The sequence below is a fragment of the Anas platyrhynchos genome, chromosome 5, assembly GCF_047663525.1.
Source record: "Anas platyrhynchos isolate ZD024472 breed Pekin duck chromosome 5, IASCAAS_PekinDuck_T2T, whole genome shotgun sequence".
Lineage (NCBI taxonomy): Eukaryota > Metazoa > Chordata > Aves > Anseriformes > Anatidae > Anas > Anas platyrhynchos.
In genome coordinates, this window is record NC_092591.1 from 32,372,773 (window position 1) to 32,399,403 (window position 26,631).

The 26,631-nt window shown below is 57.6% G+C and overlaps 1 protein-coding gene across 3 annotated transcripts in view; it reads right to left on the bottom strand.

Moving 5' to 3' along the window:
• Window positions 1–901: 901 nt before the first annotated feature.
• Window positions 902–26,631, bottom strand: part of DGKZ (diacylglycerol kinase zeta) — a 40,169-nt gene continuing 14,439 nt past the window's right edge. The window contains exons 1-32 of one of the 3 annotated variants that reach the window (XM_027459256.3): window positions 22,209–23,000; window positions 21,877–21,985; window positions 21,045–21,140; window positions 20,342–20,419; window positions 19,961–20,017; window positions 18,815–18,883; window positions 18,313–18,384; window positions 17,899–18,015; window positions 17,744–17,815; window positions 17,282–17,377; window positions 16,922–17,004; window positions 16,350–16,410; window positions 15,839–15,952; window positions 15,295–15,435; window positions 14,853–14,931; window positions 14,514–14,569; window positions 13,421–13,483; window positions 13,113–13,186; window positions 12,909–13,020; window positions 12,353–12,552; window positions 11,963–12,063; window positions 11,747–11,826; window positions 10,871–10,915; window positions 10,519–10,588; window positions 8,800–8,840; window positions 8,115–8,305; window positions 7,584–7,615; window positions 6,739–6,782; window positions 6,293–6,413; window positions 5,771–5,807; window positions 5,377–5,476; window positions 902–2,966 (exon numbers count right to left, since the gene is read on the bottom strand). In XM_027459256.3, coding sequence (XP_027315057.2) covers window positions 2,850–2,966; window positions 5,377–5,476; window positions 5,771–5,807; window positions 6,293–6,413; window positions 6,739–6,782; window positions 7,584–7,615; window positions 8,115–8,305; window positions 8,800–8,840; window positions 10,519–10,588; window positions 10,871–10,915; window positions 11,747–11,826; window positions 11,963–12,063; window positions 12,353–12,552; window positions 12,909–13,020; window positions 13,113–13,186; window positions 13,421–13,483; window positions 14,514–14,569; window positions 14,853–14,931; window positions 15,295–15,435; window positions 15,839–15,952; window positions 16,350–16,410; window positions 16,922–17,004; window positions 17,282–17,377; window positions 17,744–17,815; window positions 17,899–18,015; window positions 18,313–18,384; window positions 18,815–18,883; window positions 19,961–20,017; window positions 20,342–20,419; window positions 21,045–21,140; window positions 21,877–21,985; window positions 22,209–22,984 — 3,504 coding nt within the window. In that variant the 5' untranslated portion in view covers window positions 22,985–23,000 and the 3' untranslated portion in view covers window positions 902–2,849. Of the gene's footprint in view, window positions 2,967–5,376; window positions 5,477–5,770; window positions 5,808–6,292; window positions 6,414–6,738; window positions 6,783–7,583; window positions 7,616–8,114; window positions 8,306–8,799; window positions 8,841–10,518; window positions 10,589–10,870; window positions 10,916–11,746; window positions 11,827–11,962; window positions 12,064–12,352; window positions 12,553–12,908; window positions 13,021–13,112; window positions 13,187–13,420; window positions 13,484–14,513; window positions 14,570–14,852; window positions 14,932–15,294; window positions 15,436–15,838; window positions 15,953–16,349; window positions 16,411–16,921; window positions 17,005–17,281; window positions 17,378–17,743; window positions 17,816–17,898; window positions 18,016–18,312; window positions 18,385–18,814; window positions 18,884–19,960; window positions 20,018–20,341; window positions 20,420–21,044; window positions 21,141–21,876; window positions 21,986–22,208; window positions 23,001–26,631 lie in introns of those variants that run through there. The other 2 variants (XM_027459258.3, XM_038180786.2) reach the window with 2 other exon arrangements.

Below are 26,631 nucleotides of genomic sequence, written 5' to 3' on the forward strand. Positions count from 1 at the left end.
ACCGGGGCGGCTGGAAAACCCATTGCCATGGTTACTGGCAGCCCTCGCTGCGGAGACATGGGCCGAGCGCCAGCAGGCCGGCACCGCGTGCGGCTGGGCCCCGGGCAGGGCCTGGCACCCGCGGGTCCCTCTGCCAGCTCCCGGGCTGCAGCCAGAGCGAGGGGGGCTTTGTGGGGCAGGGACGATGTGCTGGGGACAGAGAAGGGGCCGTGGTGGTGCCAGGCAGGCGGCCAGGCTGCCCTGTGAAGCTGACTTGAAGGTGTGGGCCCGCAGCCCGTGCCTGCCTCCAGCTCCCTCGCCGGGCCCGGCGGGCTCGATCACCTCCCCTCTGCGAAGGGAGCTCTGCGGGAGGGATGGTGTTGGCCACAGGCATCCCGATGTGTCAGCGGCTGGGCTGGAGGCAGAAGCCTTCCTAATCCCCTCCTTTTGTAACCAGATAGCAGTCCTCCTGCTGCGGCTAATCCCCAACCTCGCAACGCCGCCCCAGTGCCCAGCGCTGGAAGCAGAAGCCCCCCTGCGAGGCTGGGGATGGACGGGAAGGCAGACTCGTCCCCCGTGGAGCAGGGGGACAGCTTGCCACAAAGAAGGGCCCTGCAGGAGGTGCTGGAGGTGGGATGCTGCTGCTGTAACCCATCAAGAGCTGTGCAGCTGTAAAGGGCAAGGCGTGATCGTGGGACTGCTGCCTCCCAGCCCAGAGCAGCGTGAGCAGGGCAGGGGCAGGAGCTGGCAGCTCCTGGCACACTTCTCAGCTCTCCTGCATCACTTGGTGGGTCTTCTCCCTGTTCCACGCGACGCTGAATAGCGATGGGATGTGGGACAGAAGACCTGGGGTCAGACCTCGCTCAGTGCCAGCCGTCGCCCACGCCGTGCCCACTGCAGCAGCAATTAAAGGAGGGAGGAATTAAAACATCCAACTCTTTATTTCAATGGCAAGAAACAACAACATCCAAACAGTCAAAGTTGAAAAGCAACAGGAGCGCAGGCTCATGCCAGGCCCTGGGCCTGCTAGAGCCGGCACCCTTACAGAGTTACAAAAATACAGTCCTACGACAGCATCTGGGAAACACAGAACCAGGTATTGCACAGATCCCCTGCCCTCCGCGGGCAGGGCTACAAACACCCCCTCCGCCTCTGCCTAAGAAACCAGCCAGACGTGGAATTGCACAGCAACTCGGCTCACGCGCGCAGGGGCCCGGCGGGGAGGGGGACAGTGTGTCTCTGAACTACCTGTACAAAAACTAAAGGGACATACAAAACCGGGGAGGAAGGGGGAAGCTGGGGCTGTGAACGCCCCCAGGCCAGGCTGGGAGGCAGCAGCTTGCACCTTTGAGAAGATGACAGTGCCTTGTCCGTCTGCAGCCAGCGAGCAGCACTGGTGGGAACTCCTGGCACTGCTGGAGCATCACGGTCAGGACAAGGATATTGACGGCTGATTCTGCTGCTGAACCCCAACACCAGCCTCACGCACTGCCCTGGCCCAGCTTCCCCCCATACTCGAGGGTAACTCTGCCCCGCAACCTAAAGCCTGAACAAGATTGTGGTTCTCTGTGGTATCGTGACACGTTCGTTCTTTTTGGTATTGGTGCTGTGGGGGGATGCAGAGGGTGACAGCCGGCACTGTGCAGCAGCCACAGCCGGGTGTGAGCGCACGGTGGGGCTGCCCCAGCCTCCTCTCCTGGTACCCAACCTGCCAGCAGCAACCTGGGCCTGACTGAACACACCAAGCAGGTCCACAACACACTCAGCTGCCTGCTCTCCTCCCCTGCTGCCACCTCTGCATCCCAGAGACTGCTGCTGCAAAAGCTGCTGCAGGGGCTGCTCTGCTACCCCTGGGCTCACAGCTGCTGCAGGGCAGACGGTGCCTCGTGCCCCGTGGCAGGTGGTACCCAAAATGCCAGCCCAGCACATGCGGGACTCAGGGCCGGGGTCCCCGATGCTTCCTACGCATCCGAACCCCTCGTTCTGCTAAAACCCTAGAGGTAGGCTGGCAGCCTGCCCAGGGAGCTTGTGTCTGGGCAGGGCAGCCTCCCGGGTTTTCCCTGTGAAGCCCTGGGTCCCGTTTGAGGGGCTGGCAGAAGCCATGCTCAGAGGATGCACACCCACAGGCTGGGGGCGCGGGGGGAATCCCTGAGAGCAGCACGGACCCCAGCACCGAAGGCACCCAGGAGGGCAGCGGCTGCCAGGCTTCCAGCTGCACTAGTCCCAGGAGCCCTGAGGAAGGGGTGGGTGCACGTCCCCTAACATGCCAGGGACCTTCCTCCTGCCACAGAGAGCCAGGGCAGTCCCAAAGCAGCAGGAGGGACGAGGACTCAGAGGCTGTAAGTTGCAGAGCTTCCCTCGGGGCAAGATTTTAGGTTCAGCCCCTGCGCAGGCAACGCTGCTGCCTGCCTGCACCTCCCGTGGCTGCTGGGGAGGAGAGGAGGAACGGGATGTGAACCGAGTGAAGAGGCTAATGGGGGGCACTGCCGGCAGGGCGAGGGTTGAGCAGGGACATCCCACGTGGGTCACAGCTGAGGACCTGCCAGGGGCACTGGCAGCGTTCCCCTGTGCAAAGGTGACGGGCGGCTCCATCCCTGCCGGCCCCGGTGGGCTTTGGGGAGGAGCCCAACCAGAGCGGGGAACGTGGTGGATGAGAGGCAAAGGGGGACACACAAAGAGCCGGGCTTCAAGTCCCAAATACCCACTGTCCTCAAACAGAGTCCCAGCCCAGCCTGGAGCAGAGCTCTGCTGTCTCCATCTCCTCCTCCGAGGCTGACACCCAGGGAGGGCTGGGCCAGACTCACAGCTCTGCCAGGTGCCGTCCTCTTCTCGTCCTGCCCGAGCTGGCTTGGGCTAAGGCACGCTGAGCACTACACAGCTGTCTCCTGGTCCTCCCGCTGGATCATCTGGTAGTGCTGTCGGTTCTCGAGGTAGGCAGCCAGGTCAGGGTCATTGGCTTTCTCTGCCCTGTGCTTGGGGGTGTCTCCCTGCAGGGGGAAGGCAACGCGTCAGCACAAGGAGCACGGCCTGAAGGCAGTTGTGTGAGCCCTCTTGGCACCCTGAGGTTCCCCTGTTAAAAAGGGGGCTCTGCATGGGCCCTGCAGCCCCACACCCACTGCCCGTGTGCCTGCTACGGGGCAAAAGTGAGCTCCTGAGGAGCCCAGCTGAGCCGCAGGACTGGAAGCCATCCCAAAAAGGGCCACGCGCCCTACGTGCGGGACAGGACCAGGACCAGTCCCACCTCCACCAGCCCCGCAGAGGAGACAAAGGCTGCTCTCCATGACCTGCTCTTCCCCGGCACTGCGCAGGCAGGCAGGAGAGGGTGAGGAATGAGGGGTATGTCTGGGGAATGCCCGGGAATACCAACCCCCCTTCCCTCTCGCAGCCTCACCAGCGCTCCCGCTCCCGGAGGAGGCTCACATTTCACCAGCTTATTGCAGCCATCTGGACTGTGTCCACTAATGAACTCCCGCACTCCATAAAAAGCAAATCTGTTAACAGCTCGCCGCTACGTCTCCTCTCCCCCTCCCTCCCCCTGCTCCTCGCTCCTTCTCGTTAAGCGCCCGGGCTCTGCGGTGCTGAACAAACCCTCTGCTGAGAAAGGCCACAGAAACCTGGCACGCTGCCGCTGCCATTGAAAAGCGGCCCCCGGAGGGAAGCACGGCTTGCCCAGCTCGTCCCGCAGCGCACAGCGGGGCACGGGGGGCTGCAGGGGGCGTGGGGGCCCTCAGGACAACCCGCAGCAGCTCTGTTGCTTCAGCACGAACAAAGGCCGGGCACAAGGAGCCTCTGCCCTGCGTGGGTACAAAAAGCTCGAGCCCACCCCGCCGTAAGGGCAGAGCCACCACGGGGACAGCTCTGTTTTGGCTGCCAAGTGTGCAAGAACCTATTTTGCACACACACACACATGGGCATGCCACAAGGTCCTGTGCAAGCAGGCGCTCGGGCAGGGGGCTGGGGGCTGCTCTGTGCTTCACTGCTCGGGGGGCCTCCTCTCTGCAGCGGCTGAATCCGAGCAGTCATTTAACAAAGGGGGGGAAAAAAAAAAACAAAACAGGAGGAGGAATTGAGTTTCTCCCTCGTCCCCCTGCAGAAGCCTTGATCCGGCACTGCCTGCCCAGATCCACAGCCTGAAACTGGAGCTCGCAGGGCCCCTCTGCAGGGCCGGGCTGATGCAGGCTACCTGATAAGGGCCGGCCTCCCTCTCTGCTGCAGGGGACGGATCAGACTGTCTCCCAGCTGCGCTGCAGCTCTGACAAAGGGTCCTGCAGCGGGCTTTCTGCAGAGGCTAGTTCCTGCCTGTGCAGGCAGGCTGTAACCCGGGGGGCTACGCAAGGTCAGCGCCACGGAGCAGCTGGGTCCCCAGGCAGCCACAAAGCCAGGCGTGTGCGCACGCAGGCACACGCAAGCCCCGCTCCCCGGGGCAGGCTGTCAGTCCTGAGCCGGGCTCCTTTCCGTGCCGGCAGGTCTGGGGCTGCTCATCAGGCAGATAGCTCAGCCTGCGCCCCTGCCCGAAGCACCGAGAAGGGCTGTGCCTCCTCAGCTGCCCTCTGCTGCTGGCTCTCCCCTCAGCTGGGCAGCCCCTTCTCATCCTGTGGCTACCGGCCGAGCCCCCAGCGGGCCGGCCCCCCAGGAGGACTGAGCGGTAGCCAGAGATTGTCTGTACAGCATCCCCCTGGCAGCTGGCAAAGGGGCTGCTCATTGTCTGAGGCAGCCCCCGAGCTCCACCAGCCCCAGCGAGCTTGCAGCCCTGGTCGGGCTCTTGGTTGCAGCCCCACGGGCTGCATTTTTTGGACGTGGCACCTCGTCTCCCCTGTCAGGTATGAGCACATCCCCTCGGCTGCAACGCCAGCTCCAGGAGCCTCACGTAGCAAAACACCGCTTCAGCCCCCTTCCTGCAGCTCCTCTGCGGGGCCTGGCACGAGTCCCTGGCACCAAGACACATCTCAATTAATCTGGCATGTGAACGAGAGGGCCCCGACCGCCTGCTGACACTCTCTGCTTCACCCGAGGAGCTCCAAGCGCTCCCAGCCCGGCTCCGCGGGGGGAGCCCTGCAGCTGGGAGGGAGCTCGCCAGCGAGACTGTCCTCGCTGTGACCCCAGAGGGTGGGAAGGGGGAGACAGGGATGAGACATTCCAGCGCCTTGCTCCTAATTTAATAAAACAACAGAGGGAGAAGCAAATGGGAGAAGGGGGGGAGAAGAGGGATTTAACCCCTCTGCTGCTGGGAGCCCCGAATGGCTCCTCTCCTCCCAGCTCTGCCTTTCCCATGTGCAGGCTGCCTGCTGGCAAAGGCTCCAGCCAAAACACTGCTGATCTCCTCCTCGGACAGCCCTGTGAGGCCCTGCTCCTGCCACAGTGCCCCCAGCAAGCCCCCTCCCAGCCCTCTGCCATCACCTGCAGGTCCGTCTTCATCAGCGACGCCCCAGCTTCCACGATGTAGTGGCAGATCGTGCGCTGGCGTAACGCTGCAGCCTGGTGCAAGCTGGTCTCACCGCTGAGGGGGAAAAGGGGGAGATGTGAGACCTTCCCCATAAACGTGGCAAGACGGGACAAGCACTGCGTGTGAGGGATGTCCCTCGGGCTGCAGAAGGAGCTCATGGCGGGCTGCATGCTTGTCCGGGCAGCCCTGGCAGAGGAGGGGATGCTGCTTGGGGATGGTCTGAACAGGCTGGAAGCCTTGTCTGGGGATTACAGTGAGGACAGCGGGGCATGAGAAGGGCCTGGGTGACTCTAGTCATCGTGCAGGGGGTCCGGCCAACAAGGTAAAACGCGTCAGGAAACGACTTACTTCTCTTCCTCTGTGGCATCGAGGATTTCTGAAGGGGCTGTGGAGAGAAAGAGTGCAGGGCAAGTGAGACCCAGCTGCGGGGCAGAGCTGGGCCTACCCGCTCCCCAGCCACGCGCTGCCTCTGGCTGTAGGGGCTGCTATCTGCACCGCCTGCGAGGGGCTGGGCTCCCAAACACTCAGGCCAGCAACTGCATCTGACCCCAGCTGAGAGCAGGGAAGAAGAGTTGCTTGCGGTCTCATTACAGAGAAGTATCTAAATACAAATAAATCAGCCTGCATTTCAGCAGGAGCTGCCAAAAACAACAGGTCAGCTCCCCCGAAAGCAGAAGCGGGACACTGGGAAATTTTTCCCAGGGACATGCTGGGCCCAGCAAGGATGTGGTAACAGCCTGGGGGCACCCCAATACTTGCAGACAGAGGCTAAAGAAAGCCCGTGCCACAGTGGGAGGGTGTGATGAATCTGGAGGGACAGGATCGCGTGCCCAGGAGCACTCTGGCCACAGCAAGCCAGCCCCAGCTCACCGTTCTCGATGATGTATTTGACGATGTCCTTGCTCCCTGATTTGACAGCGTGGTGCAGGACGGTCCGGCCCGAGGAGTCTCGCACCATCAGGTCTTTTCCAGCCCGGTGCAGCTCTTGGAACTACGGGATTGCCAGAGAGCTCCAGATGAGTTTCCATGCTCATCCATAACCCTCAAGCCCTAGCACTGCGTCCCTGGGGTACCCAGCAGGTTGTGTGGGTATTCGGTGCCTGGCAGGGAGCTTTGTCCAGCTCAGCCACGCTGCAAAGTCCCTTCCTTCCACATTCCCCAGCTGAGGATCAGGGCTCCTTGCCAGCAGCCCGCCTGCTTTTCACCCCCTTGGGTGCTGCCTGGAGGAAGGGCCTCAACAGGAGCTGCTGCAGGTCGGCAGTGATGTTTGGAGCCAGCCCTGGCTGCATGTCGTGGCACACAGCCAAAGCACCCACCTTGCTGAAGTCGCCGCTCTTGGCAGCTTCTATCAGAAGGTCATCTGCAAAGAAGAGAAACGGGTTGGGATCAGAGAAGCAAAGCTGCAATGCTATTTATCTGACTGGGGAGCCAAGAGCTGGACACCAGAGGCTCAAAGCAGGCAGCTGAGGTCCTCCAGCTGACCCCTTGTTCTCAGGGTGAGCAGCAACCACACGGATTTTATACAGCTCCTTCACCTTCAGCTATGGGAGGGACAAGCCAGGTGAGGGAGAGAGGCACCCATGCATCTGGGGGTGCAGCCAGAGCTCAGCCCCAGGGAGCCGTGTGGCGCAGGAGCAGGGGCTGTGCCCGTGGGCAGGGTGCCTCGCGATGGAAGCAGAGAGCAGATCTGGGTGTCGGCCAGCGGCCAAGACGCCTCTCACCAGTGACTCACTCACACTTCCAGGCACTGGGCTCTGCTCAAGCTCCAGGAAACTCTTTCCATTTGCTCAGCTTAGCGAGGCCCCTGACCTTGTGCTCCCACCTCCCGAGCTCCCGCAGTGGCCTGGCAGAGACATCCCCTGGCCCAGGCAGCGGCGCACGGCTCCACAGGTGGGGGATTAACCCCCCTGCCGTGCCGCTTCCTGCCCTCCCCTGCAGCTCAGCCCGGCCTGGGCAGCTCCACAAATCATCCTCAGGTCTCTCCTGCCCGCCTCTGGGGTCACCCGCCCCCGCCTAGCACACGAGCTGCAGGGCTCCTGGCTGCACATCAGAGGAAGGACAGGCCAAAAAGTGATGGCAGGAACCCAAAATAGCTCGACACGCGAGGAGGCACGGCAGCTTGAGAGCCCTGCTCAGCGCCTGTGGCGAGGACAGAACTCACCTTTCTGCGGGAGGCAGAGCTCGGCCTCAGCACTGGAAGGGAAGAAGAAGAGGAGTAACTAACCCTGGCAGCACAGCACCCAGAAGGGCACACGGTGGGTGGAGGGATGGCTGTGGAGATGCCTACCTGTGGCACTCCTCCAGCAGGCAGGAGCAGCAGGCCAAAGGATTAGCTGTCCTTTGCCCACGCCATCTGCTTCTATCCCGAGCTGGATTCTCTCCCATCCCCACTCCCACCTCCACCCCCAGCTCCAGACCCATGCCCATGGACAGGGAGGGTGCTGGAGCTCAGCCCCGTGGCTGAGTTGCCTGGTGGTGCTCCACTGCCCTCAGCCGAGCCAGCAGGGAGCAGGCATGGCAGGGCAGCATCCCAGCCCTGGGTCTAACTGAGCAGGGAATTCTTGCTCACTTCCTGAGAGCAGCCTCTGCAACCCAGCCCAGGGATCAAAGCTGTGAAGCCATCCATGACTCCCCCATTGCTGCCCATCCTTCCCGAGGCCCAGCACCCTATTTCTGCCCACTCCAGACTCACATGGGGGCAGGAGAGCAGGGTGGAGAGGAGGAAGAGGAGGGGAATGCAAAATGGTGCCCAGGAGGTGCAGCGGATGAGTCCACGAGGTCAGGCATGGCAGGAGAGGTGCCCACAGTCTGGGTGATCACCAGCTCTGGGTCCAGCACATAGAGCTCATCCTGAGAGATCTCCGTCACGTAGTTGAGGTGCTCCTGGAACGCACAAGTCAGCCCCTTTAGAAGCAAGACCTACGTCTGTGCAGCTCCATCTCCCGTCCGCTCACGCCCCGTGCCTCATATCCCACCCACACACTCAGCAGTGATGATGGCTCAGAGTCCTGGGTGCTCTGCCTGGGAAGCCTCTGCCCCCGTGCAAGGTTCTCAGACCCTCACAGGACTCCTGTCCTGGCCCAAAGCACGCCCCTGATGATGCCTGGACACTAATCCCCACTTGGCTGGGTTAAAACAGCCTCTCCCCTGCCAGCTGCCTGCACAGTGCACAGGTGATGCCAAGACAAACTCGTGCACCAGTGAGACACAGCCTCTGCGGGGTGGCTCCCACCCTGCTACCTGCTCTGGGCTGAGGCAATAAACATCCCCCCTCCATTTCCAACCCCCTAGCCTCAAGCAGTCTGGGTTGCTTTCGGTGGTCTCCATCCCCTGGGCTTCCCCCACCTCAGTTTAAAGTTGTTTTTCCCCACGCTCACCTGTGCGCGGTCTATCCTGTAGAACCGATCCGCCGTGGTTGCTGCAAGACAGGGACAGGGACAGATGGGGTGATTCTGGCTGGGGAACGAGCCCGGTGGCTGCTCCCCACCACGGGGTGTTGGTGAACTGTTCAGCCACTCCGTGACCTGCGCAGAAGGCACAGCAAAGCCAGCAGCACCCCCTGGCCAGGAGCAGCCCCCCGCCCTTTGGGACCCCGCTGTTCTCTCCACCTGAGAGGCGGCCCTACAGATCTCCATGCCCCATGCAATGTGCCTTTGCTCAGTGTCCTCTCCTCAATGATTCCTGGCAACATCAGGAGGCAGAGGGGAGGCACAACCATACCTAGCTGGCACCATGGCCTTTCTAGGGATTTTGAGGTGTTTCAGCATTGCAGCTGCAATGCTGAGAGAAGAGACAAGGCTCAAGGCTGTGCTCATATCAGAATCTGCTTGGACAAGGTGAGGAAACACTCTGATTAACGTGATACATCTTGTTGCACAGCACAGGGAAATTGTGGCACTGAGGGCTGGAAGAACACCAGGCTGCTGGTGGCTGCCCAGGTGAGGTTGCTCTGGTGAGACCCTTGGGGACCTGGGGAATTCTCTCTGCAGAAGGAGTGGGGACAGGCCAGAGCAGATTAGAGGAGTGAAAGAACCCCGTTTATCCTGTCCTGGCTGGAGATTTACAGCCATGAAGCTGCTGTAATTCAGCCGCTTTAATGAGCCTGCGCTGTCTTGAATGAGGCCCTGGCCTCTTTCCTGACACATTTTCCTGAGCTCAGAACCTGCTGCTGGGAGACTGGCTGGAGGAGGGAAAGCAGTCCTGGTAGCGACACCTGGGAGCAGCCATCCCAGCCGGGCTGAAAGCCCCAGGGCAGAAGCTACATCCTTTCTGCCTAGCAGGAGGCTTCCCGAGCCCATGTTGCAACTCGTGGCTGTGTGTGGTGTCCTCTTCCACGATAAAGAGGCCCAACGCATGTGCCTGAGACCTGGAATCTCAGAGGAAACACAGCAGTGTCTCTGTGAGCTGTCAGCTCTGGGGATGGGGCTGGCTTTTGCTCTTGGCTTTCCTCCTGGCCCCCAGCAGCCCTCCTGCACGCAGGGGCTAAGCTCCTGTGCGCTGCCCTCTGACAACGCAGGAGGAGAGCAGCTCTGCTCTGCCCTACGCCCTGCTACTGGGAGCTAGAAACTCCTCTTGCGAGTCAGGGAGATGAAATATCGCTGGTAGTCACTTCTCTCGGCCAGCTTCCAGGTGCACAGGGAGAGCTCTGGCCTCCAGGTCAGCAAAGACAAAGAGGAATGAGAAAGTTCTTTCCAGGATGGGAAGGAGAAGCAGCTGAAGACCGGCAGGGAGACTCGTCCCCATACCTCCAGGATACACAAGGTGATGTCTTGCTCCCAGCGTGCTGGAGCATGGGGGCCCCCTGCCTGCACGACACAGGAGAGCAGCACCTCCAGTCCTGTAAAGACCAGGCATGCACTGCAAAGCCACTTTCAGCTCTGGGGGCTGGAGACCAGCAGATGCTCCTCGCCTCGCAGGCACATTGCTTCACTTGTGGCATGCAGCCAGAGGCACAGCCTGGGGCCAAAATCTACTGAACCTGGCTACAAAGACCCCAGCATCCTTGAGTCCCAGATCCCACATGGCTTGCCACTAAAGGCCTCTCCCATCACCCCCCTGATTCATGCACAGTGCTCCCAGGGGAGGAAGATACTCACAGTCCAGGAAACACCACTTTGGTGACAGCTTCTGGGATGACAGTGTCTTCGGTTTGGCTCCATCTCCTTCCTGCATAAAAAAAAAGAGGAGTTATGCCTCTTGGCCTCCCTGTTCTCACCCCAGTGTGTCCCTCCTGCCTTGGGAGGTCCCTGCAGACTGGAGGGCTGCAGGGACCTGGACAGAAAGGGGAATTTTGAACACAGTCACAGCACACAGTGATGAGAAACAGCATGGGACAAACCAGAGCTGACACACGCCATCTCACTGGAGAAATGCCACAAGATGAGCCCACAAGACCAGCATGGTGCACATGAAAGATGGGCCTGGGGGACAGAGCGAAACCATACACACCTGAAAGAGCAGGCGCTGCAAAGCAGAGGGCTGTGGAGGGAAATCCTGCAGAAAGGCAAGGTGTGCTGTTACAGTGCCTGTTTGGGCAGCCCCCCGTCCCTTCTTTGGTCCCCCAGGGGTTGGCTCTGTCACCACACTGCAGATGTGGCAAGGAGCTTTACATCCTTCCAGGCCAAGGCCCCTGCCTTGCTCCAGGGCCAGAGCACAGGATTTGCTCAAGGAGAGAGAAGGGGTAAAACACAGAACGGCTCGGGTTGGAAGGTTGTCCTGTAGATCTTCTGGGAGAAAAATGGATTGTGCAGTACAACACCAGAGGGCACGCTGTGGGCTCAGAAAGTATTGCTCACCAGGAGCAAGGTTTATGCAGCCTGTGTGCAGGCTGGGGGCATGCACTAGCACAGCGGCAGGAGCACTAAGGTTAGTACTTGCAGCTGAAAAGATTTGGAGGGAGGAGCAACCCTAATCCAGGTACCCAGGGAGAGGCAGAGTTGTGCAAGGAGACAGAGCCTGCAGAAGGCTGAAGGAACACACGGTATAACAAGTAAATGGAGAGAGGAAAGGTCTCCCCGCAAACAGCCGGGAGGTGACAGGTCCCTGTAGGATGTGTACTGGCCTCTTCCCCTGGCCCGGAATTTTTCTGGGCCACTGACACTCTGTCCGGGAGAACAAGGTCTGAAGAGCAATGCTGAGAAATAAGTTGCTAGAGAGCAGGGAGAAATATGCCAACCAGCTTGGGATCTTACCTCCATCACATGGTAAAAGCGAACTGTGAGCATGTGTGCTGGTGTGTGCAGATCAAAGAGGCCTAGAAATCCCTTCTCCCAGCCCCTCCATTCTCAGCATCCATCTGCAACCACTTCCCATGCAGAGCCTCACCTCCTGCAGCCTCTCGATTTGGGTCCGGCACAACTCCAGGTCACTGTCTCCTGGAACCACGATGATCCCCAGAGGCACGGCTGCACAACAGGACACAAACGCAACTCAGGGAGCAGATTGTGCCTGATCCCCAGCACCTCACACAGCTCAGCTGTGGGCACTGCTGGACTTGGGGAGTGCAGGTTCCCACCCCTGGGTACTCAGGTGGTCACTCACAGGCTTCCTTGAGCTTTTCCTTGTCGTAGTGCAGTGCCTCGTAGTCGCGCATGCTGATTCGGCTCACCCGGATTCGCAGCCGCTCAGGTACTGGCTGCTGGCTGCATGCAGGGGAGAGGAAAAGAGAAGTGGTCAGAGAGTGTCAGCTCATTTTCTTCTTATCCACACCCCACTCCTTTGATACAAGCAAGAACACAGGCTGGGGTGGGAGCTTCCCACCAGAAGCTTCTCCAGCACCAGGGTCTGGCCACACTTCTGCAGCCTGATCCCTTCCCAGCCCCTCCTTGAGAGGATCGAAATGCTCATGGGAGTGACAGATGAGTCCTTCCCCATCCCCATCCACCCCTTCTGCTTTGGAGAGGAGGTGACAGGCCGATCTGAGGAACCTACTCATTGAGCAGAGGCATGGAGTTGCGCCGCTTGGTCTTCTGCACCATGTTGGCTTGGTTGCGCAGCGAGATGTGGATGCAGGAAGCCGCCAGCTTGCAGGGCTCCCCGTCCACCTGCATGGGGATGGCCTTGGACGTGGTGAGAACCACCTGCCGGCACTGGCACAGCCGCTCCCCATGGCCACCCACCTGCAGAGCAGCCTGGGAAAGAATTCCAGAGTGAGAGCAGAGCACGGACTGAGAGGTGGATGGGGAGAACACCCACTGACGGCCAGACTTTGCAAGTGAGCTGAGTTCTCAGGGTTTCAGATGATCCACAGGGATCAGTGCATGACAGCACCTTGCCTAAATCTTAGATACTGTCACTTGCCAGCACCACAACTCCATGGGAGGGGAGCTGAGGAGCTGTGGGGCTCCCTGACTCCTGGGCGATGGGACCAGTCACTCATAAAATCACAGAATGGCTCAGGTTGGAAGAGACCTTAAAGATCATCTAACTCCAGCTCCCCTGCCACTCCCCTGGCTGCTAGCTACCACCAGCGACAGCACCAACTCACCAGGGAGGTCATGGTGAAGCCGATGACTTCAATGCAGCCGTCATCGTGGCGCTGTGGTTCAAAGTCGTGGTGCTCGCCAGGGTTGCCCCAGGGCATAGTGCCTGCACAATACCTGTGAGGGGACAGTGAGCATGAACAGGCACCCTCAGACTCACAGATCCGTTGGAAGGCAGTGAGGAGTCCAGCACGCAAGGAGCTGCTCACCTGGGGATGTTCAGGAAGACCAAGCACTGAGGCTTCAGGTCCTGGATCTTGGGGGTCAGGTCTGTCCCATCGCACTGGAGACAACACAGGGGCATTCAGGCTGCTGGAACGAGGGGTTCTGTCCCACCCTACCCACTTGGGATAAAACGGCCTCCCCCTCTGCTCCTCACACCACTGAGCTCCCAGCCAGAGGAAGCTGATGCCCCAGGGAACACCCTGAGGTACTCAGTGCACTTAGAGGGGATGCTCCTCACCCCCAATACAGTTTTTGCCCCCCTCCCTGGCCCAGAGCACTGATGCACACTCACAACCAACTTGACGTGCTTCGCTAAGTCTTTGGAGCTCCCTGTGAGGAAGTCGGAGAAAGCCGTCTGCCAAGGCAAGAGACAAAGTTAGTGCCCAGATGTTCACTGAAACGGGCAGCCAGGAAGCCTGCCATCCACCCTCAGACTTCAGCTGCTGAGAGGAGCAAAGACCTTCCTATCTGCTGGCAGAAATCCTCTTCTCTCCCCCTCTCAAAACAACCTGATCTGTTCCTCTTGACATTTTACCTACCAAAAACCTTGGGGCACCTCACAGCTTCAGTAACACGCTCTCACTTTCCCTTGTTAGCCCAGTCCTGGCTTTAGGGAATAACAGGCAAGGGGGGTTTCCTCTACCAAGACACTCGAGTCACAAGAGACAAATTCAGTCTCAAGCATAAAACAGAGATCGTGTGACCCCATTTAGAGATACCAGGAGAGACTGTATGGCCTCTGTTGCATAGATCCTAAGGTACCCTTTGTGTTTAACTGTGCAGCGAGGACGGGGGACAACTAGGAGAGATGTGAGATGGTGCAGAGCAGCATTTGGCCTTCAGTACTGCTCAAATACCAGTCACCGTCACCTGGGTAGGGAGGTACATTGAGGGCCTAGGGATGGACAAATAAACAAGATCCTGAGACAAAGACTCTAGGAGGCATTATTAGCCAGGGAGCTGTAACTGGCCCAAGGTTTAAAAGAAAAAGTTAAAAAAAAAAAGACCAAAGTAGTGTGGGGACTGCATAGAGAGGCTTCCCGCTCCCCTGCAGGAGGGCCAGCCTGCCTTCCCACAGCTCTGGGGAGGTCCTGCCTGGCTGACTGTCCACGAGCCTGAGAATAAGAACAATAGTGGCAGGAGATCAAGGGAGCAACTGTACCACAGGCCAGAGAGTCAGCTGTACCACCAGAAGCATTTGCAGCCAAGCAGAGCTGCAACTCCCAGGGCTTCAGCCCTTCTCTAGCACCTCTCCAGCTTCAGGGGCAGGGCTCAGTTTGGGTGTATACAGGCCCCAGCAGCTCAGAATTGTGGCTTCAGACCGTGAACAGGAGCTGGGGCCATGCCTGAGCTCTGGGCATGCCCAGATACCCTCATGCACTCACCCCAGCATAGAACATTTTATTCCGAAACCGGCTGTTGAACTTCTCTGGATTGGCCTCTAGGGAAAGAAGAACAAAGTCCAGGTCATTGGCCTGCACGTGGAAATACTTCCCTTGCCTGCTCTGTCCAAACACGGCTCTCCAGCCAGCCTCAGCCAGGACAGTCCCCAGCTCTCTTCCCTTGCAGGCACCCCTCTTCCCTCTCGACAGCTCCACTCACTCCCCCGATTTCACCTCTGTCCCTCTGTCAATCCTCTCACCTGCTTTCCTGAGGAGCCACCTCTGTGGCACCCCCTCATCACAGACCCCGCCCCAGCCCTGCCGCACCCTGCTGCCACCTACCTCGGGATTCGTGAAACTCCAGTGTCACCCGTGCATCAAAGCCAAGGCTAAAGTAGTTATTGAAGACATCCAAGGGGAGCTGAAATGGAACGGAAGAATAAGACTGGAAACCCTGCTGCTGGCAGGATGGGGCTGCCAATGTGTGGCCATGGCAAAGATGAGGTGAGGCTATAGTAAAGCCATGCACTGTGCTCATGAGGTTGAGTGGGGACTCGCCTTCCCCCCAGGACATAAGAGGTGACCAGCATGAGGTGACAGACCATCCCTTTTCTGCTGCCCTCAGCTTAGTGGCCAAACAGCACTGGCACAGGCTGCAGGACAGGCAGAGCCCAGGAACAGGGACCATAAGGGACCATGCAGCATCCAGCCACCCCCTCCTCAGCAGAGGCGCAGCAGATATTTCAGTGGAGCAGGGAATGAAGGCAGAGAGGAGCTGACCCACCTTGTCAGCGGCTGCCTCATCCTTTTCCTCAGGGTTTGCATCAGGGTTTGGCTCCACATGGAGGTTCCAGCGATCGAGCTGCACAATGTTTCCATCTTCCACATGTGACAAGATCTTGGACAGAGGCTCATCTGTGTAACCCTGGTAAAGAGCAGGATCTGGTGAGTCTGCTGTCTGTCTCCCAGAGATGTCCCAGAGACAGTGGACTGTGGGCAGACATCCCAGAGCAAAGGGTGTGGAAAAGACAGATTCTACTTGAATGCACAACAACTAGAAGGGGCTTTCAATTAAAAAACAATGCATCTTCATTCTAAAAATCTCCTGAAAGTATGAAATAATGATTGCTTTTGTTAGTGCCCTAATATATTGTAATCCTATTCAGAGTAACTCAAATGTCAGAAGAACAGTTACTGTCCAAATGACACTTATTTGTTGGTTTGTTTTTATAGAAAGTTGGTGCAAATCCCCGCCACATGTCTAGAATCAGGGTCACACTGCTCAGGCCTACCTCTGGCAGCAGTAAGCTCTTCTGCCCATCACTTACCCCACCCCAGTTCAGTGTCCTGGCCAAGTCGTTCCCGGTCCCCAAGGGCAGGATGGCCACGGGAGGAGGTGGGTTGAGGCGTAGCTGGTCCAGAATGGAGAGTATCCAGCCCACCTGCTCGAGCAAGAGAGCGCGGAGAAACAGTTGGTTATTTCAGGGACCAGCAAGTAGGTGAAGGTGACATGGAGCACTAGCTATGGCCACAGAAAGAGACAGGTCCCCTTAGCCACTGCTGAGGCTCTTCGTGTTCCTTATTGCTCCAAACGGGTGCTGCAGCAGATACCAGAAACCCCAGTGGGGACACTGCTCCCCACAGTGACCACAAAAACAGACACACCATGCAAATAGTGCACCCTGGAAAGGTGCATGAGGGAACCCACAGCATCTGGTGCTACCAGTCGCACCACAGATAGAGTGCACACATTTTGCCCCGCTCTGAATTACAGCGAGGGGAGCTGCTGAAAGGGTACTGCAAAGGTTACAGTGGGCACGAGGGGACAGGGGGACTCACCGTGCCGTCTCCCCCACACGCCAGGATCCGCAGGTTGTGGACCTTGCGGTACAGCTCCAGCCTGCAGGGAACAGGGAGGGACAGGAGAGGAGGGCAGACACTGAGACTGCAGCCAGGGAAAGGTGTCACTGCAGGGTCCCTGTCCTCACAGAGCCCTGAGGGAGGTGGCATTCACAAAGCTGTGCTCGTCTCCCTATCACCTCAGCAGTGGGCAAGCCATGGTAATTTTGCTCTTGTGGAGGGAGAGTGGGGTATTTATAGTCACTGTACATATGGATAAACTGAAACGCAGCAAACAAACCAGACTCACGTGGCATTGATGCAACATAGATTAGATTTGGGAATGTCACCTCCCAGCTCATGTCTTAGCCACTAGCCTTAAGGTTGGACCATCTGTCCTGCAGAAAACACTGGAAAGTCAGTACTGGCCAGAACATGTCCTAGACAGGCCTCTCAGATCCTGAACTTGTTTGAATGTCTCTTTGCACAAGGGAACTATGGAGCATCGGGCCTCTGCCAGCTGCAGAATGAGCTCTGGGGAAGGGAAGGGTGCTGCCCCCATCAGTACTCACGCCTCCTTGGGTCCACCCTGGCTGAGGTCAAACACTTGCCGTGGGTTGAGATACCACATGAAGGACTGGATGATCTTGGCTCCCTAGGGGGATAAGAAAGGCTTCAGGAAACAGGCAGTTCCCAGTGGACAGAGGAAAGAAGGCATCTGGTTTTGGGGACAGGCCAAGACAATGGTGTCTGGGGGCACTCAGGCAAAGCCTGGGTTAGGTGGGAAGCACCAGGCAGCAAATTGACACCATGGAGGTTGCTGACCTCTTCTGCAGCTGAGACATTATCAAAGCTATGCAGAGTTCTCAGCAGCCAAATGGCAATGCCCTCAGAGAGCTGCCTTCTCAGGGAGGTGTAGGAAAAGGCCATACCTGATTCCCACCGCTCTTGGGGTTCACAAACACCAGCAAGGGTTTCATGAGAGGAGCTGGCATGGGCTTGATGACAAAGGGTTTCCACCTCCCTTCCTGCAAGAGACGCCATATGTTCATCAACAAACCTGGTGAAATGTGAACTCCCACCTCCATCTGAGTGCTAACACCACACAGATTAGGAGTTGGAGGAAGAAAACAATCCCAGCCACCCCATAAGCCTTACAGCTGGGATTTACCCTGCCAGCAGGTATAACTCACCTGCCAGGCCTTTCTCATCACTGTGCCATCCTCTGAGATCTTCAGCCACCCCCAAAGCTCCTTGCCCCAGCACCCTCCCTCCACCTCACTCTCCTTAACCTCAGCACAGACCCTGCAAAGCGCCCCTGTTTCCCAATCCTGCTCCTTGCTGCCCAGACCCTCTGCCCTTCCAACACAAGGTCCCGTTCCCTTATCTCTTACCTCAGCACCCTTTTTGCTGGATTTCCGCTTGAATGATGTCCTCTTCTTCTTCTTACTGGATTTCATTGGGTTCTGGACACAAAATCCAAACAGTGTGTGAGGAGCTGCTGGGCAAGCAGGAGTCAGGCAATAACCCAGGAGCTGATATGCCTTACCTGGGGCCGTCGGACCCGCAAAATCCAAGTGGGAGGAACAACGACAGCAGCATGAGCCCCCAGTGAGCAGGGCTCTTCGATGTGTTGCAGCATGAAACAAGACACTTTGCTGTGATACTGGAGAAGCAGAGAGACAGAGAGAAAACTCAGCTGCTCCATTTGCTGGGGACAGCCACTTTCTCCTCCCAGCTCCCCCATGCCATTGCTGGAGGAAATGACATAGGAGTTTTGTAATGGGAAGGCTTCCCTTGGGAGGCACTGAGGAGAGAGTTTACCAAAAGAGCTTCCAGCCGCCCCACTGAGAGGAGCTGTAAGGGCAGGCTGCAAAGAATAAGCTAGGGGAGTCCCAAGAGAACACAGGGGTCATTAGATACAGAGCAGAGTAGTAAGACATTCACTGGGGGCTTTGCTCACCGCTTGCTTGCACCAGGAACAGCTGATGGCTACAATCTCTTTACTGTGGAAGGCAAACTTTTGCTGGAAACCCTGCAGAGGGAAGGTTAAGAGGCTTAGGCAATTCTTTGACAGCTTCCTACCATCCAGCAGGACTTTCCCACCACTAGGAAAGACATAAACAAAGAGAATGTGCCTGCAGCTGGAGCCCTCTGGATCCTTGTCAGATAGCCCCAACCACCACTACAGCACCAGTGACCCTGTTACCCAAATAAAATATGTCAGGAATAAAATATGTCCCTCTAGGACTGATCGGGCCCAGGGGGAGAACAACTCTAAATGGGACCTAGGTAGTATTTCACTATGCAAAACAGGGCATGAGCCTTGGTTTTGCCCTAGGCTGCTCCTGCCTAGCAGGAATAGTGGGATGTTATGCAGGAATTCTGCCTCCCAGCCCTGCTATTGTTCCTAGTCTGACCTTAGCTTTCCTTCAGGCTGAGAAAAAAACAAGATGCCCTCTCACCTTGCCACACTGCCGGCATTTCCCTTCCTGCCGTCTCCGGTGCACCCAGTGATGCCGGACAACTATAGGCTAAAGAGAAAAGAAAAAAAGTAAAAAAAAAAAAAAGAAAAAAAAAGTTAAAGGATAAGTATGTGCAAGAATGGAGAAACGGGCATGAGGAATGGATACAGGCCAGCCAGGACCTCTGCTACTGCAGCAAGCCCACTGTTCACATGCACCAGCAATAAACCTCTAGTCAAAGCCACAGAAATGAGGCCAACTTAAGATGCTCAGAGAAGAGGGAATTAAACAAAACAAAAACAAACAAACAAACAACACAAACACAAAAACAATCAAAAAAAAACAGGAAGGAAGCAAGGGAAACAGAAGACAGAATCACAGAAAGCAAACAAAAGACTAGGTAAGCAGTAGTGTGGAATGCTACTTTGGCAATAAATCACAGCTCTGTCTCAGTATCTCTGACTAGCTGACCACAGGATAAGGTGAAAAAAGTGACAGTGGAAGGTACAAAAAACCCCTGTGAGACAGTTTGTGTGTACAGCAAGATGATCAGAGTGCCTGCAGCCAAGCAGCTGCCTGCCTAGCTCCTAACAGCCATGTTCTTTGAGGAAAGAAGCAGCACCCACTACATCACGATGTGGAATAAAGGGGTCCAACAGCACCACTGTGGAGTTCTTCCATTGCTACATGGAGTACCTGTGTCACGCAGGGCAAGACTGAGTGAGAAAGCAAGAAGTGAGCCCACACTGCCCCCTTCCAAACTGTGGAGACTGAGGAAACCACTGCCTGCTCTGTTTGCTTGGGGACCAGCACAGGAGGGGCAAAAACCCTCTCAGGAAACACTGCTTGCAGGTTCCCCCCATGCAGGTACAAGAGCTGTAGCACGTGCAAACCAGGAGATGCTCTGCCTTTTGCTGCTTGCAATCTCCTCTCTCCACACAACCAGTCTGTGCTGGTGCCTGGCGAAGAAATATTCCCTTATTGCACCTCCTCTTCGGAGCCAGGAGGCAGCACAATGCCAGTGCTTTGATGGACAACACGCTGCCAGCATGGGCTGGGAGCACGCTGGCAGCATCTGATCCCTTTGTCACCAAACTGGAAAGGTGACAAGGCAGACACGGGCACAGTCCAAGGCACATCTCTCACCTCCCGTACGTTCCGGGATCCTGACTCCCTGAAGGAAGGTTTGCAGCGGAAATTTATCTGTGGATTGAACACACATGGGAGGAATCAGTAAAACCATCACCTGAAGGAAACCTCCTGGAGTTTATTTTATTACTGTAGAGCCTCTGGAGATGTTCAGTGCTTGTGTATGAAACTCCCAACTTATCTCTCACTGAACAAAATGGGGCCTGGGGTCCCAATCACACCATTAGCACTCCTTTTGGTATTGTCTCCTCATAGAAACCCTCATCACCACAATGCATAGCAGTTCCCAACCCTCTTGAATTGCTTTACCCCAGAGACAGGGCAAAGGCTGTTAGAGCTTTGCAAGCCACAGAGAGGGGCTTAACAGGCTTTACTCACTTTCTCCAGCTGTTCTATGCAGGGTGTATGCACTACGATCTTGCAGGCCGCACACTTACGCCTGGAGAGAGGTTTTTGCTGGAGGACGAGAAAAGAGGAGGAAAAACATGCACGTGAGCAGCAGGGTTCAGAGGCCAGCAAGCTCAATCTCCCCTCACATTGCCTTCATATTTTTCGGAGCACAGAACAAGTCCTGCAGGAGTTACATACAACCTAGTAAGCAAGTGAAGGGACCTAAACATGTACGTAGAGCTGATGCTCTTGGTTCTGCAACACAGCAGGGAGGTGCCCACAATATGTTTGGGCTCCAGTACTGCTATACAGGGTCAGGAGGCAGCAGGCCTGGGTCTCCAGTGCTCATTTTTCCCCACTATTGAATGGTCTTTCCAGAGCAGATGGGTTCAGATTCCTCCTCTAAGCACGTGGGATCCCAACAACCTTTCCCTGGAACATCGTCTCACTTCTGGCTGCTTTGCAATCGCAAACCAAACATCGGCACTGGCAGAAATGGGGGATGCGGCACTCCAGCACACAGATGTAGGAGGAACACATGGTCTCTTCCTCTTGCTAGCTCTCCAGGCCCCCCACGCTTCTTCTCCCAGCACCAGGCAGCGGCAGGGCCTTCGTGGTCTCTCCGCCGGGTGGCAGCACAGCCTGCAGCTGCGGACCTTGCGAGGGCCGCGGGTGACCCCAGGTGACTTACCAGCAGTTTTGCCATGCAGTTCTGGTCCCCAACGTAGCAGAAATCCCCAGACACGTTGGTCTCAAACCAGATGTGCTCCCCGTAGACTGCAGTCTCCTGAAAGGCACGAGACAATGTATTTCTGAGAGCACCCCCAGAGGGGCATCCAATCCCTAACTGCTTTGTGCTAGGGACAAGGTAACTGGAAGGAGGTGTGGGGGGAGGGAGAGGAAGCTAAATCCAGGGCGACAAGATGCACTGCACAACCAGGGCTAACATCCGCACGAAGGAAACCTCACAAAGCTGCTGCCACCACCCACCCACCAGCAATCAGAGCTCCTCAGGAAACCGACTCTCTCCCCTTTCGCATCCCACCGCAAGGACCTACAGCCCAGTTGCAAACTGTCCTGCACAGAAGCGCTGCTTCCACCAACCCGAGAGGAGCCATCTGGGCAAATTCACCACACGTGAACGGTTTCTGCTTTATGACCCAAAGGTGCAGCTTAAAACCTGCCTGGCTTTGCCTGTGAAGGAGCAGAGGCTCCTGTCCTCAGCCCCAGCCACCAGCAGCCCTCCACGCCAGGAAGAGAAAAGCTGAAGCGCCGTATCTGTGCCACCCTCCCAGGGCACAGCCTGTGGCTGCACGGCCTCTCCTCGCAGTGTCGAGGGGTGCTGCCAGCAGCACAGATGCTGGCACCAGCTGGTGGCAACGGCAGGGGCCATAAATGTGTCAAAGCCGAAGCCACCTGGGAAGCCTCAGCGTGGGAAGAGCCCGCTGCTTTCTGGCCAGGAGCCCACCGCACGCAGTGCCCGGTGCAACACAACACAACTCGCAAGATGCAACCCAACTTACGCTCCAGTCCACGGTGCTGCGGATCTGCCTCTCCGAATCGCTCCTCAGGGCTAGCGTGGGGTTTGGCTGGGCTACCATGTGCTGGAGGCTGGACTTGGCAATAGCTTTCCTGGAAGACACGGGAGGGCCGCCTATTAGCTCAGGGGAGAAGGAACACACACCGAAGCCCTCAGGGATGGCAAGTCCCTTGCAAAACACCCCAGATTGCCCCACCAAGACGTGGCGGAGCCTGAAGCAGCCTTCCCGGGGGGCGCAGAGCGCCCTGCCTGTCCCTCTCACCCCTCCCAACCTCCCTTCCCTGTGCATCGCCTCCTGCGCCCTGCCATACATACAGCAGCCGGGGGCTCCAGCCGTCGGGGCAGCAGGCGGGCTCCGGTCCCAAGCACTCGGGGAAGGCGGCCCCGGCTGCCCCCGCGCACTGCTGGGCCAGCCGCCACGCGCGGCCGGGGGACAGCAGCCCGGGCCGCAGGGCGTCACTGGAGCGGCGGCGCTGGCTCAGGCGGCGGTAGCGGCCCGGCAGGCCGTGGGGCACCCGGCCGCAGCCGCTGTCTGTGGGCAGGACGTGGGAGGAGGTGCGGCGCAGGCAGCGGGGACCCCTCGACAGCAGCCCGGCCTGCAGCGGCCGCAGCCGGGGCAGCATGGTCAGCCAGCTCTCCTCGGCCCACCGCCCGCCCCGCTCCGCCTCGCCGCTCGCTGCGTGGCCACCGCCATCCTCCAGAGGCCAGGAGATGGAGGTGTCGGTGTGTGGCGCCCCATCACCCTCCTCTCCGTCGGGGAGGGGGCCGGCCAGCAGCATGGGGTGGCCCAGAAGTTGGGCATCGATGGCGGGCAGCCGGCCCCCGCGGTGCTGCTGCACGGCGAAGCGGGGGCTGAGGCAGGGCGGCGTGGTGCTGGAGCGGCGCCGGGGGCTGCTGCGGCGGGGCAGGGGAAGGCAGGAGAGGGGCAGCGGCACGGTGCTGGAGCCGCGGCGGCGCTGGGCCAAGGAGGCGGAGGGCAGCCCGGCCTGGGAGCGGCGGCGGGCTTTGCTGGTGGGCACAGCCACCACGCTGGTACGCCGCGGCCCCGGTGAGCCCTTCCTCCCAAAATGCCTCTTAAAAAAGGTTTCCATCACGGGCGGGTGGTGGCTGTTGGCACAGAAATCAGGAGTTAACGAGGCTCCCCGCGGATCTGTGGGGCATGGCGGGGATGGGGGGCAGGAGCAGGGACACGGCGGGGAGCTGGGTGCTGCGATGTGTGGCGGGGCTCAGACCGGCACCTGCTAAAGCCACCGCCAGCAGCTGGGCCACGGGGCTCTCCCTCCCCTCAAGCTCAGAGCCAAAGCTCTTTTTTAAGGCAGTCTCTCCATCTATTTTCACAGCTTAGCACAGGGAGGGAGTCTCAGAAACACCTGCTGGAGTGCTCTGAGGACAAGCTCCTGCCCTGCTGCCCGGAGGACAGCAGTCCCGGCACCTCTCGGCAAGGTCAGCCCTGGCCACTGCCCCCCTGCTTTCTGCTCCCCTGGTGCTGGCACTCTTGGTGTCCCAGCCGTAAGCACTCGGCACAAGCAGCAGCCCCGCAGAATTTGTGGCAAATGGAAACTAAGCACGAAAGAAGGAAAAAGGTCAGGCAAGTCAAAGTGGGGCAGGCACATTTAGCAGAGTCTGGCGGAGAGAGCTGGAGCAGAGGAAAGCTAGGAAAAACATCCTATCTGTGCTGCTCAAAGCTTCCCCCTCGCTTTGGAAAGAGCTTTAACAGGTCTCTTGACCTTTCCCTGCCCAGCCCTCCAAGCCTGACAGCTTGCCAGGACGTGGCAGCTGTCCGTGGGGCCACAGATGGAAGCTGCTGCCGCAGTGGTTTCAGCGCTCTCAGCTTGGCATGCAAATGTCTGAGTGGGAGAGGCTGGCTGACTAGCACCAGCACTCCTGTCCTCCAGAGCTACTGCTTCTCTTCCAGCTCTCCAGCCACCGCTTGTCTTCAGCCTCTAAACAGAGAGGATTTATTTGAGGGTAACTCAAAAAACACTGGCACCCGCAGCTTGGTAGAAGCAAACTTCTGGATCGTCAGTTGCTACAAAGGCAGGGGACTCGAGATTACGCAGGCATACACCAGCTGCCACCCCCACAGCTCTCAACAACTTCTGTGCTGAAAAGGCTGCTCCTCTACCCTTCACCAGGGCAGAGCACGCCAACCACCACGGCACTAGGATTAGCATCTGCTGCGCTCACATCTTTCTTCCTCCCTAGTCACGCTCTTTTAGGCACTCGCTTGCAGGTCAGCAATGCTTGAAGACCGTCAGAACACCATGATCCAAACCCAACACCCTGAGATCCATGCAAAAAGGCATTTTTTTTCAGACAGAAGCTTCCCTTTCTGGTGTATGCATATTAGATGGTACATACATGCTATTTTCTGGAGCTTTTGCTCAGTGCTTGTACCGCAAGCAAGAGGCACATTGGACTATGCCTCTGTTTCTTTGAGAGGAGTCTAAAGCAGAGTCTGTATTTTTGCAGAAGGCAAGGCTTGGTTCCATCTCGTCCAGCCTGGCTATGCAAAGGAGCTTGCTCTTCATTTTCTCATCTTATTGCCATGTTTGTACTCAGCAATATCAGACAAGGAGGGAAAAAAGTGCAGTGATGCTCTCCAGAGGAATCTGCAGTTCCAGCATCAGGGGAGCTAAAGCCCTGCTGAACCAAAAGCAAAACCAAAGTGCAATCTCCTCGGAAGGATTCCTCCAGTTCCATCACAGTGAGCAATGTGGGTTTCTCCCTCGTCTGAGGGACAGTGCAGCAAATTGCATCATCACCAACAGGTGTTAAAATTGTCTGAGGAAATGAAACACGTTAAAACAACACCAGAGAGAACTGCCTGGGTACGGCAAACTGCAGCAAACTCTTCTTGACTGGTTTAAACTACTGGGGGAGATGTAATTGTCCAACTCCATCCCAAACGAGCTGAAGGGATGCTCCCTTCTGCCCCAGATATCCCACTGACATGAAGCTGGTGCAGTGCTTGCTGAGCTGCTGCTATGGGCAGGAAGATCTCTCAACACAGCTTCCTTCCTTTTCGCACCACAGTCGCATGAGGAAACTTGCTAGAACAACCTTGGCTTGACATTTAAGTTTGGTTACTAGCTGATTACAGCTCTTTTTATCTTCAGAGCTGTCAGAAAGTGGCACATGGACTCACGCTTCAGCCACCAGTGGTGAAGGTTATTGCTGGGCAGTCATCTGACAGCCCACACCAGCGCCGTGCGGCAGCTCAGATCCGATGGTGAAGATATCCCCTTTGCTTGCAACTGGCTCCCAGCCTGAGGTCCGAATGCTGTATCGAAGGTGTCGAGAGCTGCTGCTGGCAGTGCAGATGGACTGCCCACATGGGGTGCCCAGGATTGATGTGCACCACCAAAGCTGTGTGCAGAGCAGCTGGGGAACCGTGAGCTGGGCGGAGAGGAGACTAAGGAGAGCTGAGTCTTGGATGCTCCTGGCCTAACACTACCAGCATTTCTGTGATCTCCCTTCTCTTAAGAGACTGCTTGCAGCTGAGGCAGGACAGAGAGCAGCCGGTGCTTGTTGCAGCTCTGCAGGCTGCATCACTGGGCTGTTAGGTAAGGGGGCAGTCTGGCATCTGCAGGGTGGGAGGGGAAGGAAACACTGCTGCATGTACTAGGATATCAGTGCCACTTACAAGCAGCTTTTATCGTTTCAATCTCCTGTGAATAAGGAAGGAGAGATCAACTCTGGCCTGCTCAAGATCTGCAATCGGAGCTTTTGGGAGTTTTTTTTCTAACCAGACCTCTCAGAGCTCCTCAGCCTCCCACGCTCCTGCCTGGCATTGGTGGCAGAGATGTTGCTAAAGCAGGGACATATCCCAGGGTGTGTGCTGCCCTCAGGTAGCTATAAAACAAAACATGCAGACTCCTGCACCCAAACATGCAATATCCCTCAAGGCACAGGCTCTGCCTATATCATGGAGAGCTTCTTGATGCTCAGGTCCATCACTCTGCTTTGCTCCAGAAGCCTCAAGTAAAACCTTAGGTATTATGTTGATCATGCCCATGATCTGCTTGGTCCTTCCTGTGTTATCATTCCTTCTGCCCCTCCAACAGTCCGGCGTCCTCCTGACAGTGCCCAGAAGCAAGAACGATGCCAGGCTGCCTCTCGCTTGCACCAAAGGTGGCAAGAGGCCCCCACTTAGGACACTCCTGGCTGCATGACCGACAAGCCTTGGGCCTTAGAGAAGTCTGGACTTGAAAAACGCCATCAGCTCCTCCAGACCTTTCAGCAAGCCTCTACTTAGTCGGCTGGAAATGCATTTTTTCCAACCACTGGGCTACAGTGAGGGAAACGAGCCTGAGTCTCACCCTGCTCCATGACGAGGGCCCGTCCTGGCTGAGTCTCTGAAGCCAGGCTTGCTGCTGGGCTGCTGCTGTGGCACCCGGGCTGGCAGCATGCAAACCAGAGCCCACTGCAGCTTACAGGCTGCCTTCCCCAGGCCAGGACGGTTGACTTGCACAGCTCAACCACGGCAAAGGCGTGTTATTAACAGCCACCCATGTGTGACACCGAGATCTCCTGGGCTTCTGTCTCTGTCTCCTCCCTGTCAGGACACTTGGGGGACCAAGGGACAAAAGCCTGGGAGCCCACCCAGGGAGCTGCTGCTATCCCTGCCCCGCTGACACACTGCAGCTTGCCTTCAGCCTCATTTCCCGTCATCAGCTTGCACTCCCCCGTCCTTTCTGCCTTCCCATGTACACTGCTGTCCCCACGCTGCCTCTGC